General features: G+C 37.2%; 1 protein-coding gene across 1 annotated transcript in view; it reads left to right on the top strand.

Annotated features, from left to right (window-relative positions):
- Positions 1 to 13,085, top strand: part of TGFBRAP1 (transforming growth factor beta receptor associated protein 1) — a 51,116-nt gene that overhangs the window by 16,172 nt on the left and 21,859 nt on the right. The window contains exons 3-7 of the mRNA XM_063458636.1: positions 138 to 332; positions 5,200 to 5,354; positions 7,211 to 7,293; positions 11,549 to 11,890; positions 12,584 to 12,641. Of these exons, the coding sequence (XP_063314706.1) occupies positions 138 to 332; positions 5,200 to 5,354; positions 7,211 to 7,293; positions 11,549 to 11,890; positions 12,584 to 12,641 (833 nt within the window). The remainder of the gene's footprint in view (positions 1 to 137; positions 333 to 5,199; positions 5,355 to 7,210; positions 7,294 to 11,548; positions 11,891 to 12,583; positions 12,642 to 13,085) is intronic.

Genomic DNA, 13,085 nt, shown 5'->3' with positions numbered 1-13,085 from the left:
TTTATGTAGGTGATATCACTCACTTTTGTAATTTCAATAAAGTATACTGATTTTTAAATCATTAGAACCCCCTATTGTTCCCAATATATTTCTCTTCAATCCTTGCTACTATTCTGTCCTACTCCTTTTTTTTGCAGGCATGTTTGCAACCGTAGCGGGAATCTCCCAACGTGCTCCAGTTCGCTGGTCAGAGAATGTTATTGGTGCTGCAGTGTCTTTTCCTTACGTCTTAGTTCTGGACGAAGAGTTCATAATGGTTCATAGTATTCTAGATCAACAACAGAAGCAGACTATGCCCTTTAAGGAAGGAATCATTCTGCAGGATTTTGAAGGTATAGCTTTTAGCTGGATGGCTCTTTTTGAATTTTCTGACCCCATTTCTTTTAGTTTTTTTTTCTTTTCTTTTGTTTTGCTCACCAACAAATATTTTTTATTTAAAATAAGATTTTTTTGACCAGGTAAAACTGTAATGACCTAGACAAGAAAATATTCAATGAGATCTATAAATGGTACTATATTTGAAAGTGTTACAGTGTTTCCTTTGACCCTGATTTCATAATGATCTGTACATTTTTTTTTTGTTTGTTTGTTTCTTATGTGCCCAAAAAGTACAATTGCAATCTTTTATTTTATTCTCATCGTGATATCTAACTATTTATCTTGACCTATTGTGCAGGACACCACATATTTAATAGAGAAACATTTTATTACCATGAAATGATCTGAGAAATATTGCAGGTCCCATTCTACTTTGTTTCATCAAACATAATAATTATATTGTATTTCTGTTTTGGAGCGGTTAATACACTTGTACTTTTTTTTTCTCTTGGCAGCAGGGTGAATTTGAATAAAATCAAATCAGTTTAAATAACTAGTTGGTAAAACTTGATTTAAATCATGGCTTTCTAAGTAAAGACTTGTTCTTGTTAGAATATTAATATTTGCAATCAGATGAAGCTTTCATTTTTAGAATAGCTTTTCAGATTAGTTTGTTGGGATTGAGGTCCTTTTCAGAACTGTTTTTGTTTTGTAACATTTTCTTGTGAAGAAGGTTCATGTTATCTCTGCAAACACAAATGAACCGTTTTGAGAATTGATAATCCAAGCACCAGTAAGAATATCTTCTTGACAGAAAAAATGTCCGAAACATCCTTACAGAAACTCTGGAGTGTGAGTTTCTGAATGGATTAATGGAATTAATTGATAAAAGTACAAATTCAATGTTGCATGAATATATAGCCTCATGTTTGTATGCTACATGCATAAAACAAATCAATATGGTGCTATCAATAGCGTGTAAACTATAATATATCTTTATTAGAAAGCAAGCTTAAGAGATTTTCATTGACAAACTTTTACTTATTTAGTTTTTAATCATATTGTTTTATTTAAAAAAAATATATATATATATTCTCACAGGTTGTTTTTTGTTTATTCTATACATAGCATATGTGATTACAGAGCACATAACCTTTTCTAAGTTACTTTACTTACAGCGATTGTAATATATTAAATGCTATTCTAGTATGCTTAAATTAGGATTACCTGTCATATATTCATAGATTTGAGCGGGAACTACTTCACCTCTTGTCAATATTATTTTGTATGTCAATTGCTTGTTGTCAGAAATCCGCATTCTATAAATGTAAAGTGCTGAAGAATATGATGGCGTTATATAAATGCTACTTTTACACTCTATTGTCTGATAAAAAGAAACCCTTCATCTTTTTTAATGATATACAGTTGTTGTTTTTTTTGTGATAATTGCTGTTGATTGCATCGGGGTTTTGCCTAATGGTTAAAATATTTCATTATATGGTGTGTGCATCTTTAGTCAAGCGCATACCTAAATTTAAACTAATATATTGAACAAAAGTACCACAGAAACACATCCATCCTAGAACAAATCTCAAAACCTTTAAATAAAACTACATGGATTGCAAACTCTGTCACCCAAAGGTTCTGACACCAAAAATATTTTATCTAATCTTCTTCCTCGTACTTTCCTGTGCCTTAATCGGTTTCTTTTCCTGAGAGCTCTAGTTTTTGTTAAAATACATAAGGAAAATGAGGGACTAGTTTTCCTTCTGTATAAGGAAAAGGATCATTGTATTAACTAGTGTTGAGGTGACTGTTGTCCTTTTTAAAGCAAGGTTCTGTGTTCGTTACAAATCAAATGTATCTACAATCTATCAGTAAATCAATCAGCAGAAGGGAAAATAGCAGATATCATGGGCAGAGGAGACGAAAATGTCTGTAGCCAGATATTGAGATCCAGCACAAGGGAACATTTTTATTTGTAATTTTTTTTATATATAAAGGCAATTTGGCAGAAGAAAATTATAATCAAAAAGTTAAACTGTTACTGGTAGATGGACTCAGGGCCATCTTTAACGCGGGGCAAACTGGGCAGCTGCCCCGGGCCCAGTTTCTCCTGGGGGGCCCAAAGCAGCTCCACAGTTTGCCCTCTGTCTACAACAATTTATTTTAGGATCACCGATCCTAAAATAAATTGTTGTGGATAGATTGCAAACTGGGCAGTACAGGGGCAGCGGCAGAAGGGTCTCGAGCCACCTTCCTTGAGCAAGCAGAGAGATCAAAAAATCTCCCTGCCAGCTGTTAGAATGAACTCCCTGTTGGTCCAGTGTGCTGCTGGGGCTGCCGCACGCTCACGCGGTTCCGGTGCTCTGTGAGTGTCAGAGCACAGACGCCAGGCTCCCAGCCTGTGCTCTGACATCATCGTGCGGACCACCAGGGAGCCAACCAGCAGCACACTGGATCACCAGGGACTCACTGGACCAGCATGAAATGAATTATTGCCTCCCCTGCCTGCATAGAAGGTCAGCAGGTTTGGCAAAGTTACATAAACCCCCTAACCCTGTCTCGCTAGCCCGCCCCAGCCCTGTCCTGTCTCACTAGCCACCACAGTCCTGTTACACTCGCCACCCCATCACAATCCCTTAGAAACCCCTAACACTCATATTCAAACCCCCTACCCTAAACTGTGGCATGCTCACCTACTATCTCACACTTGCCCAACAGATGTCTGTGTATGTATCTGTGTGTCAACGTGTGTAAGTACCAGTGGGTGTATCTCTGTGTATGTGTCAGTGTGTGTAGACTTGTGTCTTTGCATTTGCATGTCTGTTGCTGTGTGTGTCAGTGTATCTATGTGTGGCAGTGTAAACACGACACACAAATGCACACCTGCATTCTAAAGCGAACATTCATACACACATACTCCTTATAAAACATGCTTACATTCAAACACACACACATTGCTCAGTACTAAATACAACCCTGCAAGAATGGGAAAATTGTAGATCCCAAGCTAGCAAAGCATTGTGGACTTGTATGACAGATGGGGATCTACATATTGGCCAACCTTGTGCTAGAAGGCGGTCCAAAAGAAAATTCTTGCCCCTGCGGACCCTAAGCAACTTGTCAGTATGTCTGTCAGTGTATTTGTGTTTTTAGTAGGTCTATCAGTGTGTGTCAGTGTGTATCAGTATGTCTGTCAGTGTTTGTGTGTGTCAGTATGTCTGTCAGTTTGTGTGTGTGTGTGTGTGTGTGTGTGTGTGTCAGTATGTCTGTCAGTTTTTGTGTGTGTGTGTGTGTCAGTATGTCTGTTAGTAACACACAGATTGCATGCAAGGGAGCGGGGAGGCAAGGTCCAGGGGGCCCAAGCAAATGCTTGCCTAGGGTCCAACTATTATTAAAGACTGCCCTGTACAGACTGGCATCCTGTCTATTCATCTTGTTGTGACCATCTATGTGAAACTGCCCAATTTAAAGCTCTGAAGGTGGTTAGGCCTTTGGAATACCGTTACATTTCTCCTAGGTAAAAGACCGCACTGTAGATGTGCATTGTCCTTTTTATGGGATAGTGCATATTATTATATGAGCTCATATTGGAGTGACTAGGAAGATAGAAAACATCACCACAAAATGGAGGTCGTGTGTAAAATTTACTAGATTAGAAATGTCTCTAAATTTAATTAGATAGCAAAGTAATCCCCCTCTCAAATTTTACATGATTGTTGCCACTTAAGTAGCCATTCTCCACCTTTTTAATAATGATACTCAGATTTGTATCTATGGTAATCAAAAATAATTTTCTACAAACCAATAATCTTGAAACCTTGGTTGCATTTTGTTTTCTAAGAAGTAAACAGATTCTCAGTTTTACTAAGGTTTCTTAAGAACTTTCTGTCACTCACAGAAAATAAAGATTTGATTAAAGACCCAGAGGAGAAAATTATATTTCTTAGTTGATAATTCTCTTGGCAGATGCTCCGTTACCTGAGTTGCTGTGCTTTCTTTCGGTAAAATGTGAGCTGAACAATAGGCTGAGTAACACATATTGGCTTTCCTTTCACCATATGTCAATGTTTGACCTTGTTTGAGAACAGAAATCTGTGCAAGATCTAGTATTACAAAAACAGTCAGTGTCCACAAACATAGAATAGTGGTTTTCATGTACAGTACACCCAACATCCTATGTTGCTGTTACCCCTTTTAGGCCCAATGACAAATACTATAGGATTTTTACATTTTATAGTCCTGTCCTGCATGAAAACCTAAAGGGTTCTGTTCTGTGACATGATTAAAAAATAGCATTCACCTAGCAACCTGTACTGTTTATGAATGAATGTAAAGCTATTATTTAATGAAGAATATTACAATATTTGCAATGATATACTTTCTGGAATACCTTAATTAGTGTTGTTCTATTACTTGATTTATTTTTAATGTGAAAGCTTTGATACCATTCAGAGGAATGTGTTCAGGACCAGATTATTAAATTGAAATTTAATTGAACACAATATTTTTTTCTGGACTGGACTGGATACTACCTTCAATGGTGCTTCTTGGAAGACAGTGTCTCTAAATTGGTGTCTTCCCTTTGTGAAGAACAGTCCCCCGTCAGTGATGTAACATTTTAAAAATATGCATTAGTAGGTTGGCCATGAAGTAAATAAAAATGTTACTTGCAAACCTCTGCTACCACAACGGAAAGAAATATCAATCTAAATAAAACAACATTTTTGTTTAATTAAAATGATATATGTCTCCTGTATGTACCTCTCCTAAAATTGAATGTGAGTTTAGTTTTGCACAGAAAGATTCTTAGTCGGAGTTACTCAAAAAGTTCCATCACACACTTTCTTATTCTTTCTTATTTTTTTATTTTTAAAGGAAGGGTAATTGCAGCAACGGCTAATGGGATATACATTCTACTTCCCTTACCTTTGGAGAAACAGATACAGGACCTCCTGTCAAGCCAGAGAGTCGAAGAAGCCTTAGTGTTGGCCAAGGGGGCTCGGCAGAACATTCCAAAGGAGAAATTCCAGGTTAGTTCATTTGTAATCTTACGGAAATGAGGGATACTTTGTTCCATTGAGTGGACAGCTTTCTTAAAAATGTATAGGTGACTATACATTTTGCTGTGAAAATGATTAACAAATCTAATTATTAAAAGACTCACTTCCCTGGATTACCTCTGACTACTCCAAGAAATGGATGCAAGTAGTTGTGTGCATCCTTTGCCAATGGCCACCTTCGTAGTTTTTCCTATGTGAGGAGTATGGTACTAAAGATGTAATAAAAGGTACACTGTGTAAAATAACTTCATTAGTTGTTAGGTTAGTGCAGTGTATGTATACATGTGTACTTTCACAAAAGTTGTTGGGTTTTGGTTTGGTTTTCTAATCAAGTCTTTTTACCAAATATGTGTGGCCACTTTAACATGTGCTTTTATAAAATAAATAAAACAAATTGAGAACTTAATTTGACTTACTATTAGACTTTTAATACATTGCACCTTGTTAATGCTCAGTGGCAGACATTGACGGAACTGGAAGTCACAAATCTAACACGTTATATTTGTGACTGTATATACCGTATATACTCAAGTATAAGCCGACCCGAATATAAGCCGAGGCCCCTAATTTTACCCCAAAAAACTATTGACTCGAGTATAAGACTAGGGTGGGAAATGCAGCAGCTACTGGTAAATTTCTAAATAAAACTAGATCCTAAAAAAATTATATTAATTGAATATTTATTTACTGTGTGTGTGTGTGTATATAATGAGTGCAGTGAGAGTGTGTGTAATGCAGAGTATAAGACTAGGGTGGGAAATGCAGCAGCTACTGGTAAATTTCTAAATAAAACTAGATCCTAAAAAATTATATTAATCGAATATTTATTTACAGTGTGTGTGTGTGTGTACGAATGCAGTGTGTGATGCAGTGTATGTGTTGCAGAGCCTTGGTGGGGGGTGGGCATTTTTATTATAATTTTTTTAATTTTATTATTTATTTATTTTCGTCCCCCCTCCCTGCTTAATACATGTCAGGGAGGGGGGCACTCACTCCCTGGTGGTCCAGTGGATGGGCTGTGTAGGAGGGGGGCTGGCAGGAAGCATTTACTTACCTTTCCTGCAGCTCCCTTCTCCTCCGTGCCAGTCCAGTCAGCTCCCTCTGCAAGTCCCAGTGTAGACCCGTGGCAACACTCTGACCCCGCGGCTCTCGCGAGACTTACACTGGGAACTGACTAGACTGGCGCGGAGGAGAAGGGCGCTGACAGGAGCTGCAGGAAAGGTAAGTAAACGCTTCCTGCCAGCCCCCAACAGCCCCTTGTCTGTATTATGGCAATGTAAGTTGCCATAATACAGACATTGACTCGAGTACAAGTCGAGTTGGGGTTTTTCAGCACAAAAAATGTGCTGAAAAACTCGACTTGTACTCGAGTATACACAGTAGGTGCTTTCTGTTTGTGGTGCAGTGTGTATTGGGGTAGATTTGCTCAGTGTTTACTCAGACACCTGCCATTTCACATGACTTCAGGAAGGAAAATACCATGCACTTACTAAGGCTGAATCTCAAATTGACCTGCCTTGATTAGTTATCTGATTTCTTACCTGTTGCAGAGCAGTGCAATGCCTGATGTCAACAATAGACTTGTAGTGGACCAGGTAACCCAAGCCATCCAGGAGATTGATCGACAATGTTAATGTCACTGGATGTATTGTTTGTATAGTATAGTGTTTTGTTTCAGATTATTTTTGATTTTATCCTTTTCCCCACGAAGAGCAGAAGAGTTGCAATGTTTTTTGTTTTGTTTTTTTGTATCATGTCCACAAAGTAGAACATATAAACATAAGATGTGTAAGGTAGCATGTATAACATTCTCTTTATTTGTGCAGGTTATGTACAGAAGAATCCTGCAACAGGCTGGATTTATACAATTTGCTCAGCTACAGTTTCTAGAAGCAAAAGAATTGTTCAGGTAACTAGCTACTAGTTTCTGATTTACAGATTTCTTTTTAAACTGATGCATGAAGCCTAGTTTTTAAAACAAGCCAACCTCAATGTTACGCAAATAATAAGTGTATATTATGGTCGTCTAGAAATAATGCTAGAAAAAAAAAAACAACAACCCTGTTTGAAGTGAATGTTTCAGGAGATGCCACACCTGCATTGGTTTGACTGGAATGCAGACCTGTTCGTCTTCAGAATTTGGTCTGCCTTAGGACTCTAAGGACTCTATCTTAGCAAATTTGTTAGATGAGGATTGCCAACCTTCCTAGAACTTTTCAGATATTATTGTCAACGGCGTTTACACTTCTATATACACCCTATGTTTAAGCAGTATTCTGTTGAGGGGGAGGCATTTTGAATATCTGCCATTTACTGCATTTGGAAAAACCAGCCTAGCCTTTAAAATGTCCAGTTTGTATGGGAAGGTGAACATGATGTGTCCTTTACAAATGAATAGTGCTTTTTTTGCTTGGTTAATATCTAATCACAATGAACTTTAATTTGAATGCAGCCCTTTGTAAAATATCATCTCATTGCTGCAGAATCCCTCAGTGGATGCACATGATTTCAGCTGCCCATTGTAATAAAATGTTGGGGACCGTAGGCTCCATGCAACATATCAAGTGAACCTGCCTGACTTGGCCTCTGTTTTGAGAAAAGTATATACCACCATAAAAACCTTCTCAAAATTACCTATATCCAAATATAAAAAGTCCCTTTTCTTAGCATTTCCTAAATGCTGCTAAATTACCGATCTCTGCACTCTAGAAGGAGGCTTTGGTCCCAGCATTCCGTTAATGGCTAGCTTGGCTTGAGTAAATTAGGGGTTAGGAGCTCACCGCTTCCCTGACCTACTGTATAGAGCAGTATCTTAATACCTGGAGACTTGATTACATAGCTATACACGCAGTTATAGATGTGGGCTATGCAGATGAAGCAGTCAGTTAAGTTGGCTTTATTTTATTTTTGGCTTTGTGTTATTGGTGTAGCTCTGGTTTCTTACATGAAGTGTATGGGAAAACTCATAACTCGCTAGAAGTACTCTCATACATTCAATCTATTTACCTATTTCGTACCATTAGATTCTGATAGTACTTTATTATTCCGAAATAGCGTAGATAGCAGAAATTTGTTCAGAATTGACATTGTTTTATTACTAAGCCTTGTGTGGATTATGTCAGCTTGCAGTATTTTCATTGTGTGTAATTTCAAAATAAAAAAATGTATGTAGCCATTAAATGGCTCTGTCCTTTAGCATGTTTTATTTTCTATTGCATAAATATACAAACAATACAATTATTACATCCAGCATACATCCTTATTGCACATACTTAACCAACATTACATCAGAGTCTGAGAAGACTTGCCCTTCCTAAGCTGGATTCTCAATGAGTGATTTAATTATCTATTTTAAATTTGTGTGATAATATAGGCGTATTATAATTGTGTTCTAAAAGTGCTAGTGCTTTTTGAAGACATTCTTCCCTTATATTATTGTTTTCGGAAGGGTAATTATTTATCCGACCCATGCCATTTTCCATCTTTAATTGATAAATAATTTCTTTCCACTGAGAGTATCGTATTTCATGTCGTTGTTTCCAATCTCTTGCTATTAAAATTTTAACTGCAGTGAAACCATGTACTAGAAGATAGTATTGAGTTTTGTTTAGGGTGGGCCAGAACAAATGCAAAAGGGCCGTTTGAGGCTTACTTTCTATTTTAATCTGATCCATACAGATCAAAAACTCATTCATATGGGCCCAACTCCACATCTCTAACAAAATCTTGAAGTATTTGGGTTGATTTTGGCTAATCACGTAGGAACCAGATACCATCCATTGCTTACTTTATAGAAGGTTTCTCTCAATGATAAATTTTGAATTTGTTTATTGACTCCAACTAATGCTTTACCCCATTCATTAAGATTGATTTTAAGTTCCTTTTCCCGTTTTAGAATCACCTTAGCTTTTTCCTCCAATAAGGTTCTCATTACTAAATCATAACAGTCGGCCAGTAGCTTTAACCTTTGGGTCAAACACTTGTTTCATAAGATTATACTCTCTATCTGATCCCTTAAACATATATTTTGATAAATACGATTTGATCCTTAAATAATAGATATTTTGGAATTTGGAATATTGTACTTTGAGACTAAAGAAGAGAAAGGTTTAATACTTCTCCCACTCATAATCTTATCCAAGGTATTAATATTCCTACCCTTCCACTTTGCCAGAGATAAATCTTGGATGAGGAATTCTAATATCTCTATTTCCATAAAACCAAATATTTTATCTGTACACAGTTTTATTTCTAATTTTGTACCATATTGTAAGAATATGTACCATTATCTTGTTTTTTTATTTGTTTCAACCTTTAAATATCTTATGTTATGCCAAATCAGTTTCCAATTCCATTCTAAACCACCCTTCGTTACTCGATGTTGTGTTTTTTGTTTTGTTTTTAGTTAACAAATTCACATGTTATATCCTACTGGCTTCTGCGGTTTTCTTCTTATAGACATAGGCTATCACCATATCTTGGTTTCCCATTTCAATATTTAGAGCGGCAAAAATTTTTTATCATATGTAATCGATTCAGGGATATTTTTTAAGCGAATGTTCTTTCTTCTAGCTTTGTCTTCCCATTCATTAATTTTCTTTTCAAGTATTTTGATTTCTGCTGCAATTTCCTTTTGTGAGTCTGCCACCATTCTATTTTGGATTTCCATTTGTTCGTATCTTTCTTCAATCTTTATTATCTTTGTCCGTACATCCTCTATTTGTTGTTTTAATTGAAAGGCGCTATTTTGGATCTCTATTTTGAATGTTTCTGTTTGCTGTTCCAAACTAAATTTAAAAAAATTCTTGTTAAGGAGTATTTTTGATTCTTCCAGTATTGGGATTTCTGCCCTAGATTTATTTTGTTCTTTACTGGATTGTGGAGAAAAGAATGATGAGACTCCTTTATCCTGTTTAAAGACACAGAAAAAATAGATCTAAAAAAGGACACTAAAGGACCACTATAGGCACCCAGACCACTTCAGCTAAATTAAGTGGTCTGGGTGCCAGGTCCCCCCTAGTTTTAACTCTGCAGCTTACATTGCAGGGTTAATCCAGCCTCTAGTGGCTGTCTCCCTGGCATGCGCATTCGGTGTCACTCGGGAGCGGACTTTGGCAAGGGAAGGAGAGGTCACCAGCACCCGAGGGATCCCTGGCTGGATTAAGGTAAGGATTTTAACCCTTTCAGCCCAGCGGGAGGGGGGGCCCGAGGCGGGGGAGACCTTATAACCCTGTAGTGCCAGGAAAACTTTTTTTTTTTTTCTGGCACTGTAGTGTTTTTTTTAAGGTGGCCATATTTGGTTTACTTGGTTAAGTTACTTTGTTCACTCTAGGCCATATAGATTATTTATTTTATTTATTTCACCTCTTGATTTATAAAAAGCAAATTGGTGCTTCATGTTTAAACAATTCACATGCAGGGAGCCAAAACACAAAAGAAAGAAAAGAGAACAAAAAAGAAAAGGAAAAAAAACAAACAAACAACTTTACACCTATAAAGAACTAATAAACCTTAACATCCTTTTCCCTTTTTTTCCTCTTGATTCATAATATGGTAAAGGTTTGCTATTTTTTTTCCAGTTTTAATCCCATTTAGTCACGTTTGTTTCTTTAAGGCTTCACAGATTAGTTGGTTATATAATTTGCTTACCACCAGTTTCGTTATATTGATAGTAAGGAGATTATTTTACACTTATCGTGCAGGGCTTGCTCATCCAATTTCCTTCATTAGGCCCCTTGTAAATTTCCTTTCTGCACTACCTCTCACAGAGCCACCGTACACTTTTCTTCTCACCGGTCTCTCCCATCCGTGTTAACGCCAGAATATTTGGTCCACGGCCGCTATCCCTTACTCAATATAGGTCACCACTCATCTCAGCATTCAGCTTCCAGACCATTCTCTATTGAACGCCGCTGATTACCGTACTCCGCCCAGACCCCGCCTCCTGATGCGTGCGCGCGTCCGCACGTAGTCACATCCTGTCCTTTAGATTTTATGATCACAGACTGCAAGCTAATAACTCATAAACAATAAGCAATGATAGTGGTAGGTTTCAGTAACTGCCTGGTAAATATGACCCTTTACTGCTTCAGCAAGATAAGATGAGTGGGACTTTGTCAGTGAAATTAATTTGTTAATTTGTTCATGATTTTTTGTCATCACAGAACCAGCCACCTTGATATCCGAGAACTAATATCACTTTACCCTCTCCTGCTGCCATCTACTTCCTCGTTTATCCGTACGCACCCACCTCTACACGAGTATGCGGATCTCAACCAGCTCACTCGAGGAGACCAGGAGAAAGTGGTCAAATGCAAGCGCTTCCTTATGAGTTACCTGAGTGAAATCCGAAGTACTGAGGTGGCTAATGGATACCAGGAAGATGTGGATACTGCACTATTAAAGCTGTATGCAGAGGCGGACCATAAAAGCCTACTAGATCTTTTGGTATCAGACAATGCATGTGATCTCGCAGACGGTGTCTCCTGGCTGGAAAAGCACAAAAAGTGAGCTATGAAAGATTTTAATACAGTGTTAGTCCGTAAATCAAACCTTTACAATTTTTATAAAGTCTAATTGGAGATTACGATCACACGATTGAGCCAATGTGAGACACTTTACAGTCTTCATCACCGCATGAAGTAATGTGGATGAAATAAGTCTTAACAGTAAACTCTTTTGTTGACATTACAATGCATTCAAAAGCTATACATAAGACAAAATAATGACTACTTTGTCTCAATTGCCTATCTTTGGCAAATGTGGACTTTCTGCCGTCATTTCCCATCAGCAGATACATATGGCACCTTATTGCACATAAGCAAAATTTAATGGAATATAGCAGGATCCATTGTAGACTTTTTATTTTGTATCTCAAGAGTACAATAGTAACATTGCTGCCTGGCATATGAGAGAGAGCAGTCTGTATCTGCTCTCCCAGTCCACCACCATGCAAGCGGACATAGTCATCTTGTAGGGTCTATACAACGTATGCAAAGACTCCACAAGTGAAAGTACCACTTTAAAGTTGTATATCTTAACTAGATATTACACAATTCAAGCTTTTTACACTCTTTTTCGTGTTAATGTGTTTAGCCTGTAAAGGATTCATTTTTACCAAAGGAATATTTTTATCTTGCTTGCTGCTTCATTAAATAGCCATCTACTTCTACAACTATTTTATATTTTCTGTATTTTAGATACTTTGCACTTGGTCTCCTGTACCACTACAACAAGCAGGACGCAGCTGCACTTGAGGTAATTGGAACACATCCTGACACATGTTGACACATTTCCCATGTATTATCATTAAACATTTTCATTCAGTACAGTCACTTTCCTATTACAAATGTGTATCTTGTACCAGGGTTTCATAAGGCTTGCACTCAGAAATATAGTAGAAACCTAAAAGTGAAGTGGGAATGTTCATTGTTCATTCTTGTTTCAGCCGCTACGGACCGTTTTTTTTTTTTTCTTCTCATATGTATTCTTTGTTTGAAGCTAGTTTGTGCAAAGGATTGCATATTGGCAAATCCTTGAGTTATCACTTACATTTAATTTAATGTAATTACTTAATTTAAAAAAACAATCAGTTCGGGGGTGAGAATAGTATCGCTCACGAGCAACGGCATGATACAGAGCGATGACCCAGCGGACAATCCTGAATGTTCAGCGTAAATAACAGCATCTATCCAGCATAAG

The sequence above is a fragment of the Pelobates fuscus genome, chromosome 1 (genome assembly GCF_036172605.1).
Source record: "Pelobates fuscus isolate aPelFus1 chromosome 1, aPelFus1.pri, whole genome shotgun sequence".
NCBI lineage: Eukaryota > Metazoa > Chordata > Amphibia > Anura > Pelobatidae > Pelobates > Pelobates fuscus.
Note: the sequence above shows the minus strand (reverse complement) of the source record. Positions and strands in the feature narration are given on the sequence as shown.